The following is a 14,127-nucleotide window of genomic DNA, read 5'->3' as shown; positions in this document are numbered from 1 at the left end:
TTTTGTGCACTGTGCAATAAATGCATAACTGTTATTGTGAACTTATTTTAACATTTACCTGTTAAATCATTAAAACAAGATTTACCAAACTTTAAACTTTGATTTTCCAGATGGTATTTACCATTATTTAATGCAATTTCATTTAAATTTACTGCACAAATATTACACTTACCACATTAAAGTTTTGTTCAGTAGTTTTTACAAGATTCATGTAGCTTTAAATATAAATATGATTTTAATAGCAATTCTGAGATAAACTCCCTGCATATAGGGTCGAGCCATTTATTGTTTAAATTTTTCATTTATCCATTTATTTATTTATTTATTTATTTAAAAAATCTTATTTCCTCAAAATTAAGCTCAGTCGCTCACTCTGGTGTAGCAATTTATATCAATTTTGTCTAGCTCAAGATAAAGGTCGCGATGTTTTGAACTGGTTGTCAGAATTGATCACGGAGGATGTCGTATTCATAACTCCCAGGATATAGTGCAATATTTACTGGTCACTATATGCTGGCAGCCCTGGCCGAGAAAGGAGTGACCCTGGAGGCAAAATAAAGGCCAATACTTTATAGGGCTGGGATTTGTGTAACAGGTGGGGGTCAGGGGCAAATGTGCGATTTTGTTAATTAAAATGGAGGGTTTTTTGAGAAAATACAACTAGAAGGTTCATCCAATGCATTTCCTTTTCTTGGTAATAAAACAAAATGCACACGTACGTTGTTGTAACTGTTTACTATGCTATACCGAATAGCAAAGATGTAAAACACCCCAACAAGTTTAATTATACCTAAATGATATTTTTTAATAATCGTCCGATATTTTTTTTGCAGCATGCATTGTACGAGGTTGTTCATTTTTGGGCTGCTGTCCAATCTTAATAAAATGTATAACATTTTCTCCAATTCAGTGCCAACTAGTCACATAGTTTTGAGAATGTGCGCCGTTATCTTCCACATACGGGGGTTCGTGAACAACACACGAAAACTCTTCGGAGAAAACTCGGGGTGAACGCCCAGGTCTGTCAATCAAACGGTTTTTAGCGTCACCAGGCGATACATTTTGTTCTTCGTTTACGTCAGGAATGTCGCTCCATGCAGTTGGTGGGACATTGACGCTGATTTCTGTTATTGCCTCCGTCAGGTTCGGGCTGCTCCGTATGGACGGCATACTCGGCTCGTTCATGTCAGCCGGGTTCTCGACGATAGGGTCGAGGGCTGTGTGAAGAGAGTGACGTCTATGCTTTTTAATAGAAGGGTTCGGTATTGAAATCATGCCCATGTGTCTCGATGCGACCTTGGTTTCTGCCGATTGGGTCGAGCGTCTCTCCTTCGCCCCATGAGAGCTCTTACTGCCGGACAACCTGTTGATTTTTGACTTGGGTTTTGGATATTCACCTTCATCTTGGACCTGAGTAAAAATGTAGCGAGAGTTTCTCTTGGAAACAGACAAATCACTAGCAGGAATTGTCTGGCGCTTGGAATCGGCGTTCTTGTAAGTTTCGAGTTGATTTATTTGTGCGGAATTAGAAGTCATGTGCTCTGTACTTTGATCCTCAGCAATATTTACTTCAGCGCTTGATCGTTTTTTAGCTGTCGTTGAAGACGCTTCACTTGACGCCAACGCACTCTCACCGTTGGGCGTAGAGACGACAGGTAACTTTCGCTTTTTTCTTTCCCCAGAAATATGATTATCGTTTACGGCACAATGATTTTCATCTTTAATTTGATTTATGTCTTTTAGACTCGTTGGTTTTCTCTTTTCATCCTTAACTTCGTGTTTTCTTTTGTGAAAGTTGGTTTGGAAGGATCTTTGCCTTCTACTTTGAGCGATGTATCCAGATTGCAGTGACATTTCAGTAAAAGATACTTTTATTTGTGTCTTTCCATCTGCGCCGTTAATCACAATGTCTGGGGATGGGGATGGGGACACAATCGATTTGTCTTCGGACAAAGAAAATAAAACATCTTCAAGCGATTCGGCACTTGCTTCAACCGAGTTAGCTAGCGCAGTCCGCGTGTTGTCGTTCTCCATACCTATCGATCCCATGTCGTGACGACACTTCGAAACAGAATTTGAAGCTTCCTTTTCGTCACCACATAATGAAGTATTCATGGTATTCTCATTCCCACGTATGCTACCTCCGTGACTTCGTAACGCCTCTGAGACAATTCTGTCGCCTAGTTTGTCAGGTAAACCAGATGGGGGCTGAAGGCGTACATCAGGAAGTGTGTGTGGGGTGTCAATTTTAAGGTGACTAGGGTGACTATCTTTACCTTGGACGTCAATCATAGTGGGCGTCACCTGTCCAAAGTATGTCGTCCACATGTTTCCACATTCAGACGGCTGGCATTCTCTCTCAAGAATTCCATTACCCTCCATAGCAGGGTTCAGTTCTCCCAAATCCGAGTTGCTCATAAACTGGTCTTCATTCACACATATGTCCTGGAGAAACACGGGAATAAAGCATTAAAATCGTTTATAACAAACAACAATATACTGGCAATTGAGGTGTTTAGACATATTTCAAAATGGACTGCTTCCTTTATTGTAATTATTATTTTTTCATTTTTATTTTGGAATATGAAAAGACACACGGATGTGACAACAAAGGTCAATAAAGAACACCAGAAGCTTCACGAAAGCATAAATAAGTAAAAAAAATAATAAAATAATAACTATTGCTGAAATTGATTAATCGGGGTGGCGACAAATATACAGCTATATTGTGCAGAAGAGAATAAGTGACAAAAAAGCAACTTACATGATACGTCAGTTTGCGGACAGGATTGAGACCACAACATGAACACTGGAAGACTTTTGCTAACACTATCTAGAATAGACGCACACATCGACTGGATTCTTGGCTGTAACACCTGAACGTTTTTGGAGTATAGCGTTATTGCTAAATGCTCTTCATATCTTCCTATAGGCTACATTACAATACGACAGACACTTTTGCAAAAACTGGAATGTCAGTCCAAGAACAATTCTATAAATTTTGAAGGTTTTACAACATTGAACAAGCCGGTCATTCAGTTTCCGACGTACACCTGTCTCGTTCGTCACTTCCACTGGAAGTTTTAGTGAAGGCGACAACAATGTCTTTCTCTCCCAGTACCTGTACGCTGAACGTTCCCTCTCTCTTTTTGAAAAGTTCTTTCTTGGCTGCTCTGGCCACCCGACAACTAACAAAGGACGATATGATACATATGAGGCACTCGGTTCCGGCTGTTGCCAAGGCAACGATAATTAAGAAGTCCTTCTTTTCCTTTTGAAAGGTATTCCCATCGTTGGTGTGATTAACCAGTCCGAGACGAAGTAGTTGTATACTGACCACTGCCGTCACCAAGGAGACCACAGAAAAGGCAGTAAAACACAGGATCTGAAAATCAAGATAATTCTTTTTGAAGTATTTGATGTAATGCTTTAACAAATATTTTGCTTTGCGTAAGTAACATGTATCGCTTTCCTCATTCATTTTAATTTTCTTCTCTATCTCATCAAGCTTTTTACTGAAAATACAGATATTTTATCAACAAAAAAAGAAAAAAGGGTTCTATTATCGCAATTTGATTGACAGTTGTAAATTGACTTTAGTGAGGGAGTCCATTGCAAGACTAACTTAACTGCTGAAACATGTCGTAGGCGTAATAACACCCTATCAGATTAAATATTACACACAAAAAAAGAGACATGGAAAATTATTTAACTGCACGACAGATATTATGATAAATCAAATACATAACATAGATTTATATACGCAAAGGGCGTACTTTAATCTAAAGTGTCAAAGGATTTAAAAGTTTTACATAGCACTTTAATTCCCCAACTTAGCTGAAAGGTGCTTTACACTGATGTTTTTTACTACCCTCTGTAGACGTTAGTTTTAGTCAGCGGACGCATAATACCATGATTGTAACGATATCATCAGAACTTAACATGATATTTCTCTTTAAAAATAAACACTGACATTCAGTAGCGTTTGCGTGTACACCATGTACTTTACGTAATCTTACCAAGTATGCGGATTTCTTCTTCGCGCAGGCGAAACCAAGAATTCCAGTGAGGATAAACTGAAATAAGACCAAGGAATCAAACGTTAAGTAAATCAGTAGCATGATGGGGGACAGACAGACGGACGGACAGACAGACAGATAGAAAAGAGTGAGAAGCAACTAAAATAAAAGACATTTTTCATTCTATTCACATCAGTATGCTAAACGATAGGATATAACATTAAAAATACTCCCCATGCGCAATTTACATATAAATGAAATTGGCCTTTTTCAGCTCTGATCACATTCATCATTTTTAGTCCAATTCCATCATGTAGCTTTCCTTGATTAAATGACACTCTGAAAACGTCAGCCGCAATTTTCTGCAAAGACTGTCGCGGTAACTGCAGAAATTCTCATCTTCCACTGCAATAATAATGATAAACGCGATCTCATTCAGTGCACTAATAAGAATCGCAAGATTGAGTTTTATCGCAGAAAAGCGGAAACGTATTGTTCAGTTTCAATAGAATATCACATCATGCTAGCCACAGCCTATTTGCAGACAAGATAGCAAGGCAGCATGTGGTTGAAAACTGTCACCTCATCCAGACTGTCACGTTTTCATTTTTACCGCATTTATAGGGCATCTTCCTACATTTATTCTCATTTTTCTGCTTGATATTCTCAAGGGATTCATTTACCACGGAGTTTGTATGTCAAAAACCTGATAATATTCTTTGTACTCAAACTTATCTTATTTTTAACCTTAATTGAAAATTTCAAATCCCAGGATAGTTATGCAAACCAGTCCTTCATAAATCAGCCCGACGTGCAGCATATTTTCTTCACAAACATCATACGTATTGATACAATCTATTTAGACGTCAACATGTGATATGAAACGAAACATAAGTTGGATCATTAATTTGGCGTTCATTATTTTGGCTTGTATTGTATGGGAACGAAACATTAATTTGTCCATTAGGCTGTAATTCATTAGTGTGGTTTACTGTAATTGGACTTCACAATGTCTTTCAAGGAGCTATATTACATTCTAGCAGCGGCACTTATTTTTGGTTATAGGAAACGGAAAACGCAGTGCTGAAAATTAAAAAAATATATATTGAAAATGCATTCTTTTTTGCATTAATAATTTATTAATGCATCATTATTTGCGTTATTATTCTCATACGTTTACCATTCTTTTCCTTTTTTAGAAAAATTGTGAACATTAAATATTCATATTCTCATTGTGCATGGTTTTATAACAGAGTCCTTCTCCATTCGTGATTTCCCATAAACACCACTTCGGTTAAATGAAATATCGGCGAGACCGGCGCCTTTCGTGTTTTATTGTCAATGTATGGGAGCGGATCAGATAGAGGATGGTTCCTCGGAGAGTTGAAAGCACATGTTCAAGCGATTTGAAATGGACTCATAATGTAATATAAATGTCTTGATTTGTTTTGGCATTTCTAGAGAGAAACTGTTGTGAAAAATAAGTCCTGATTATTTGAAGCTGCCGAGCGTTGTCGGATGGAGACCCCAGGAAAATGCCTCTTGGTAACGAGGAAAATTGTACATTTTTTATGAATATCTTTGTTTTGATTAAACTGTCAGGATGGGAAAGTGATCGATTTTATTATAATTCTGACTGTCTTTCCAGTGCATTTACATTGACATTATGAATGTTATCGACTGTAATTGACTTGGCATGTCGCTAAAAGAATGCGATACCCGTCAAAGGTCGTAATGGCGTGTATGTGAAGGGGGATGTGAGGGAAAGCTGGGAACGAACGTAGGTGAGAAAGTCGCAACCAAACAGGGCTTGGTGATTCAAATTTAACACAGGATAGGGAAGAAGTCCTTTAAACGCTGAACACGGGAAACCAGACAATATGCCGTCCTTTTCATATAGGCCTATGTGTAAAGAGAAGGCAACGCCAACTCAACACGTCTTATCGCTCTCTTTTCTGAAAATGGAATGAGGGAAAGCTTAGAAAATCTGGTGAACTTTAGATAAACTTTAGATACACATGAACATGCATTTCTTCGGAGAACCTGTGACAAAGTGGCAGATCATCTTTTGTGCCAACCTTTGTCTGAGAGAGTCACAATGAAATGGATTCCATCTCATAATGCATGCATCTTTGCATCTTGCCTTGGTGTAGTCTTACTCTGCCTTTGATTATCGTGTGTTTCTTACATTACATATCTGGAATGTTCATTCCGTGCTTAAAGTCTCTTGTCTCTACCCTATATGAGTTGTGCATCATGTTTTGTAACATCATGTTGTGTAATGTTTGGCGTGTGTTTCAGTTGTCTTCATGAAAAACAAATAAACAAGACACAAATAAACAAGACTTGTAATGAAAACTAAAACACAGCATGATTGCCTGTTTGAGGTAGTTTTTCAACTCTCTCTCTCTCTCTTTGACATTTTCCTGTTAATGAATAACCCTTGTGATATGCGAGACCAAACATGCACAATTGATTTTCGACATTTCTCATTAACACAAAGCAGTTGGAAAACATGCTAGGGCGTATTGGATCCAACTGCTCTAGTTCTGCTGAGAGCCGTATTCAATAGAAATTATCGACTTCGTACGCTGTTCGTATGCACCAACGTGTGTAGATAGCCAGACGGTCCTTTTGCCAGGTCTTGTTGTAGTTAATAAAGTCTGCCATGCCAGTTTAGCCGTTTAATTTGTGGTCTGTAATGGTTATCTAAAAATATTGTGGCAAAGGATGTTCAAACAACAGATATATCTATAGATCGATCGATATAGGACCCATGTTTGTACGCTTTATTTAACGTGTCTTACATCCAACAATCCCTACCTTTCCAGAAAGGTGGGGCATTAATTTCAGGTTTGCATTGTCTCCAAAACAGCAGTCGTCACGTTGCCAGATAATACTGATAAGGACTTACTAGGACTTCACTGATACACGTCATCTACTTTTAAAACTTCATTATCTGGTTATTACAGCGGATATTAGTTCTTTCTCGTGTCAAGCAGAGTACCCGACAAAGTGAGAAAAATAATACATGTAATGGATGTAATAATCCCCTTGTCCACGATTAGCTGTACATGTCTTTAACATGTACTTGGCTATTTTTCTCAGTTTTCTAATCTCTGTTATACCCATTAGCCTCACAAATGATTCAAAGGTTGCGATGTCACTATTCAGAATATCTTATATAAGTCATCATAAAATGGAGAATCGAGCTGTTTGAATTTGATATTTAAACTGTATATATGTTTTATTAATGTTGCTTATGGCTAAGTATTTTGTTCAGACAAAGTTACATATTCATGTAGTAATGGTAATATATCTTTGACGAATGCAAATAATCAGGAATAAGGGTCGGAGGAAAGCCTGTGTACTAAAGGCAATAAATTCTGTATCTTATGTTCCTTGGACACGGTGATATAAGTATTTTTGCCAAAAATTTTCAATAAGGATCAGAAAATGTACTTCGTACCTGAAGTCGTACAATGTAATATGTATATACTGGGGTATATCATATTCATTTAATCTACTTTTTCTCCACTCATCTATCCGAACATTACTGTTAGAATGCTGGCAAACGACAGTAAGTTTCACTATTACCAATTAATAACATTACAAGGTTTATATAACATTTCATCGATCTGAGATCGACTCTCCCGCCCCTCAATTTACACTGTATTCCCCTGGGTATAGGTGGCTGAAATACTTACAAATCCCCCGCTCCATATGGGTGAGACACTGTGGGCAAGCCATACCTCTGCCTGGATACTGGCAACCACCCCTAGACAGACGCTTACGGCCCCAAGCACCAGGTGGAATATGGACAGGCCCACCACGGCCGCTATGATCGCCTGCATTAGGCCGTGGTTGTTACTTCATCTACCTTCAGGCCGGGACGGTCAAACTAATACATTTCCTCGTAAGCGTTTAGCTCTTAGCGGTCAATGATAAGAAAATGTAGAAATCAAAGACGAACTCTCTTTAAATATCAGCTATGGAAAGATGATCGATTACTACGGCGTTCTAGCTGGCGTCTCACGCCAGTCACTCTCATAAGCTGCTGTACTTCACAAATAAGCGATCGAAAAGGCTTAGAATACTGGCAGCGTTTCTATGGCATTTGCTTTTGTTTCCTTGTACGTAATTCCACATCGTTCTACTGCTTCTTGTCCCGTTAATATGTCTCAGTACTCCTACAATATTGTGAATGATTGATCCATATCTACATGGCCAGTTTACATAATTTACCTGTATCTGTTAATAAAATAGATATATATGTATATATGGCTATTCACTCATACACATGGTTGTAGAATTCCAAGAAATGCGTTCATCGTGTTAGTTACTGACCCAAACAGGAAGCGATGCTTATTATTCGGCGCATTTATGGATCCACTTAAATGTGAAAGGTCAGAAATATCAGAAAACCGTCCCTATTGGCAAACACGGGATTTATTTAATCGGTCTCACTTTTAGAGTGTTTTTCATCTCAGACCCAATATACGTATATTGAGTGTTACTTTTCGGAATATTATGTGCACATTTTCCAGACCAGTTTTCCTTGCCAAAAACCTGTGTGAAAAACATTCAGCGATCAATATTCCATTATTTACAACCCATTATAGTCGTAGGAGTGGGATCAAGAAGTTCAGTTCAGCAACTGACCATTAACTAGATGTCTTTACTTCCTTTTTTGTAATTTTCTCTATAGAGTCAATGATAATCTCTCTCTCTCTCTCTCTCTCTCTCTCTCTCACACACACACACACACACACACACACACACACACACACACACACTTAATGTATTAATACAAAATGCAACTAAGGTAATAAAAAAAGGAAAAACGGTTAAATAAAGCACACCATTTTGTGGATTTTCAGTATTTATTTAGTAAAACGTAGTTGCTTAATTCGTTGACAGACAAATGACGGCAAGTTCTAGGCAAGTGGCAAGTTCTAGGCAAGTTGTAGTCAACTTCGGTGGGAAAACCTATTGAACTGGGTGAAAAGTGATATATTACTAGCATCACTCTGATTGTCATGAAATTGCTTCTGATGTGATAGAGGAGACATACTTCAACATCCAATTGCTTCGGTGCTTCGGGGTATATCCCATGATTGTCATTGCTTTGATCAGTGCATTCCCTGCAAATCGAATTTGCAAAAATAACTCTTCAAGTATTTGATCCTGAGTGTGTGCCAACGTGTTTGTTACACTGATTGCTAATCAAAAATACGGTGCAGGGGAAAGACGTCTAGGAGTCTAGCGCTTTCGTGGTTTGTGCGTGTTCTTTGACCAAATTCGCCAGAGTATGTCTGTGTTCCAGTTTCTGCCTTATCACACTTTCTATTGATTTAGAAATGTGTTCAGCCTGGCGTAGTCTCTTCAACGTCCCTTGTGTCACTTTGTCATTCAATGTATTCGCCAGGGGGTGTTGCAGCTGGCCTCTAGAGTATGGGCGAGACGCCGGGCCCTGGAGACATGTGGTCGCTGCGGGAGAAGTTCTGGCTCGGCGTGACTGTGCTCTTTCTGTTGGTTGGATTCTCGGCGAACTGCGTCCACTGTCATCGACATGTGCGCTCTCTTTTCCAGCTATAATAGCCTCCTTTAAATATGGCGTTTTAGCTCGAATGTCCCGCAATTCTTGCTGCAGAGCATGGCGCTCGCGTTCGAAATATTGTATTGTTGACTTTCTGTCTTTGGAAAGTTCATTTTGTTTCAACTGCAACAAGCGTTCTTGTTCAGCACTCACGGCCACAGCCCTTGCGTATCTGTCATGCGACATGACTAGTAAAAGTTCAGCTCTCACAAGAATCGAGTAATGGCATCGTGTCGCAGAACTTAAGTCATTCCTGTAGAGAATTACTTATTGCGAACTTTTGCAACCGTTGTGTACCATTTACATTATCTGTACTTTGAGGAGGTTTCGGTGTGGCGATGTGGGATTAATTCTGATCTGAGATGCTCCTAGAGCTGGAATGATTAAAGCTGGTGTAAACATAAAAGGCACTAACAATCGGATCAGGTACGAATTCTTCGGTTTCTTACATGTATGAAATGCAATTATTAATTTATATTCCACATGTACGAAAATCTTACAGGTCGAATATTTGTAAGCCATATTGCGTAACACTGACGCTGAAGCAGGTAAGGCAATCAAAATATTGTTTATGTGAATTAATAAATGAGTGAATCGGCATGACTAACTTCGCTTTGCACAAGACAACACACTTTTTTGTTTAGAAGGACGGTAATTTGTCTAAGAAAATAACCCTACCACTTTCATTTCAGTCTCAACAAAAACTATAGAACAGCAGCAGTCGTGGCGTTTAGTGGGATTGCAAAACTTTAAAACACATCCTAACTCTGCTTTAGGAAAATAATTCCCTGTGTGTATATTCTGAGTCAATGGAGGGACACGCAATATCTCCTCTGCCTGAGAAGCGAGGAGGCGATTTGAATCGATTTTGACTGCAATTGTCTACCCTTTCGACACCAACAAGTGACAATTATCAACTTAAGATTTATGTATATAAAAAAATTTCTTGACCACTTTTAAAAATCAAGATTGTTCGGCTGTCGTCGTTATGTGTTACTGTGAGTGAGCTCGAATTTCTGTGCATGTTAATTATGACTCGCTTCATTTTGAAAAAAAAAACTTTCTCCCTCACTAATTGCAACATAAATTTCATCAAAATGAGCAATTACAACGGAAAACGAATAAAAAAATTAACAAATTGACAACCGCAGGATGGTAGTACACATAGCTTTTCTTTATCTCTCTCTCTCTCTTAATGATACCTAACCTTAAAAATCGCCCTTTTTAAACATGAAATTTAATTTCGGGATTGGATTTCCTTCTAATCAAATATCTTGAAACTTACCACAAATTTTCGTGCAACATGCACACGGACCTTGTTATCCTTCGTCGTTCTTGGTCCTTATGAGTTAAACGTACAAGTTCGCAGACTAATTATATTTTATTGGGTAAGTGAGGCAGAAATATCGTGCAGCACAAATGGATCGAGTATTATAAAGGTTATTGAATGTTAAGTAATCGCCTGTTACAAACTTGAATGTGTCCGTATAGTCGCCTATAATATGTGGAAGTAATATATTCAGCAACGGTAGCCGGTCAGGCAGCACAGGTCACGAACCTTCTGAAAGACATCTACGCTGGAGATTGACGTACCGTGACGCGTCAAATTAAATTACCGACGCGGTCAGCGCTGATAACTCCGCTTTTCTCTCCTTATACTGTGACGCCAGGTGGACAAACAGTCGATGTTTTAAAGGTGAGAGAAACAACCGCCTTCGCCTCTAATATCAACATTCTGAGCGAAGTAAACAACCCCATGTATCATGACACCACGTTGCAGAACAGACCCCAGTACTGTGAAGGGTAAGGACAAAGCACCATTCAATATGAAATACTGCCGAAAAATATTTTTGATGTTTCCTCGGTCACGTTTTTTTGTGTTGTGAGCGAGCTTTTATCAGTCACAAAATGCATTATGCTGGCACCGGGTGTATGTCACCAGATATTGTTTAGCAGTTATTCAAGTCTCCGTAAAGCAAAACAGAAAATTAATAGAATAATACAAAACATAATAAAAGTCAACATGGAAATTGAACTAAAGTAGCAAACAAGGACAATCCCTTCTCCTGGTGGGACCAACGGAAATGCACTCAAAACTCGGCAAACTTTTTGCGTGAAGTATTATATCTGAAGTTATCGTGTGTAAAGGAAATATCCCTGCAAAACAGATAAACGAATAAAATACAGCAAAAGCAACATACCTTAGTAGAGGATAAATATTCTAATTTTTAAAAACTGAAGGAGGTAAAGATATTTCTCTTGTTTTCATAACTGGTTAGGGGATAGAAATAAAACGCGTTTTAAATCACATTATACACGCAAAATTTGGAAAAGAAAGAGAAACACACCCGCAAAAAGGATCAAAGCGAGACGAGGACAACCCGGTAGTCTTGGCCCGCCACGTACCCGTGGTTGGGGTGCAACATAAACAACATTTGCTTTGATTCTTTATTCACAACTGGATATTTTTGACTTATATAAACAGATTTGAACAAAATATTCGATCACCTCGAGGCTGATGTATGCCCCGGCGTAGTTGATGTGTGACCCTGCTCGTGCTTATCTGAGTGACCTCGCACACTCTCTGACCCTTCATTCCATGACCAACAAGAAGAACCGGTCTCAGAACTTTTTTCTTTGCACTCATTCGATTCAGTCTTTGCCTCCTGTGCAATTTAGTGTTCTGGGAGCAGCAGTCCCTCTTTGATCGGGTCACTTATTTTATTCGAGTTGTTACAAAATGCAACGATAGGTGTTTATAGAGGAGTCGATTGAAGGAGAGTAGTCACAAAGTTGCTCTGAAAAACTCCCACTCAGAACATGATTCTGTCTTGAATTGTAGTAAAAGAGAGCGGGCGAAGAGCGCGAAGAGAAAAGCTACGCGATATTTATCTTAATACTGTCATTCTTTGCTAGTGGTTACCAAATGTTGAATTTGACCGAAAATTTCAAACTTTCTCTGGGAAGCTGTAATTTTGCGATGTGATAGCTACACCATCACAGTTTATCATTTCATAAAAAGGGAAACAGCAGCTGCCCTTTTTAGGGCACACAGGAGAGTTGAACAGCTATACCCACCAAATCCAAGACGCCGTTACCCTGGGTAATATATTTTGCACAAACTAATGAAAGTCTAATGGAATGTTTTCAGTTTTAGTTTAAATCATAAGGGGGTGTTGTCTCAATGCTTCAAAACTGGTTTTGAAGAATTTAATCCACATTTCATAATTAATAAAAATGGTGAATATGTGGGTCACGGTAACGTTATTGACGCGGGTACAAAAACTTTTAATAATCATGTAAATAATAACAATATTTTTGCTATTATCCATACACACTTCATTCATGAGGAGCACACCACTTTCACATGCTTTTAAAATGGAATTGACAAACACAGAGGAATAATGCACATATTTTATTTACTGTAACTCTGTCATATGGGACACACACTGAACAAAGTTGATCTAAAGAATGTTCCAGATTGTAGTTTTTTATCAGAACTATTATTTTTTTATTATTATTTTAACACAATAAAGTTCAGTTAAATACAAAATTTAACAAAATGAAGTTCAGTGTAACACAAAGTTCATAATTATAACATTCTTCCTGACATATGTAGACCAATGGTGATATCTGTTCTGTGCTCACTAAGGCATCCACTCTTGGGATTCTGAAAAAAAATCACACAAAGAATCTGTTAACTCTGATAACGAACAATGGATAACCTAAGATCACAAATAGTTTATTGCTTATTCAAACAAAGTACAGTGCATTATGAGTGGCAAACACGCATTACTGAGACACATTTTCTTCACCCATTTTCGGTGCTTCATTGCGTAACGTAAGTGTTCAGGCCTTCCCAACTACCAGACTCGGCACCTACGGGTCCAGTATAAACCGGTTTATCAGACAACACTACCCGTTTTCAAGGTGTGTGTCAGATCGCATTACAGAGTATCAGCCACCACACCGATTTTGCCTGGTGGGCGATGTGATAACAATGATCCTAAGCGGGGTTGGAAAGTAGTGCATCTCATCTAGATTCATGCGCTGCTGCAATTTTCTCTGTTTATGCTAAAATCTGACAGTACCGCAATTTTTAACATAAAATTTAGGTTCGGACATAGCCAATGATGTTTTGTAAATAAGAACTTGCAAACTTATATATTAATTTAGAAAAGTAGACCTAATTTTGATAGCGGAAGCATATTCTGTCGGGGGTTAAATATTTTCATGACTACCGGGATGGACGAGATTGAGGGCAGGGGTAATCCTAGAGAGGGGTGAGAAACGTCCATTGTTCTCGTCAGCGAGGCTGTTCTTTTTCAGGGTTTGTACGCACGGACAGAAAACTTAAGTATTGTGGGAACGTTACTAATGAAGCCACTGGTAGTACTAGTAGATATCAGCCTGTAGTCTTGAACAAGCGCCTCGATGACGAGTGAACAGTTGTCAAAAACAAAAGACCCAGGTGTGGTAGTTCAACTACTGTTCATGCGTGCCGCAACG

At 38.6% G+C, this 14,127-nt stretch overlaps 1 protein-coding gene across 1 annotated transcript; it reads right to left on the bottom strand.

The window, feature by feature from the left end:
• Window positions 1-716: 716 nt before the first annotated feature.
• On the bottom strand, window positions 717-11,512 carry LOC106164882 (uncharacterized). The gene is made up of 5 exons (XM_013542924.2): window positions 10,904-11,512; window positions 7,727-9,992; window positions 4,020-4,076; window positions 3,122-3,385; window positions 717-2,445 (listed from the first exon to the last, which is right to left on the bottom strand). Exons 2-5 carry the CDS (start codon window positions 7,871-7,873, stop codon window positions 907-909), a joined length of 2,007 nt encoding a protein of 668 aa, XP_013398378.2. The 5' UTR covers window positions 7,874-9,992; window positions 10,904-11,512; the 3' UTR covers window positions 717-906.
• Window positions 11,513-14,127: the final 2,615 nt, after the last annotated feature.

This window comes from Lingula anatina, chromosome 2, assembly GCF_051362555.1.
Source record: "Lingula anatina isolate TDL-2025a chromosome 2, LinAna3.0, whole genome shotgun sequence".
NCBI lineage: Eukaryota > Metazoa > Brachiopoda > Lingulata > Lingulida > Lingulidae > Lingula > Lingula anatina.
The sequence above is the reverse complement of the archived record's forward strand: the minus strand, read 5'-3'. Positions and strand labels throughout refer to the sequence as shown.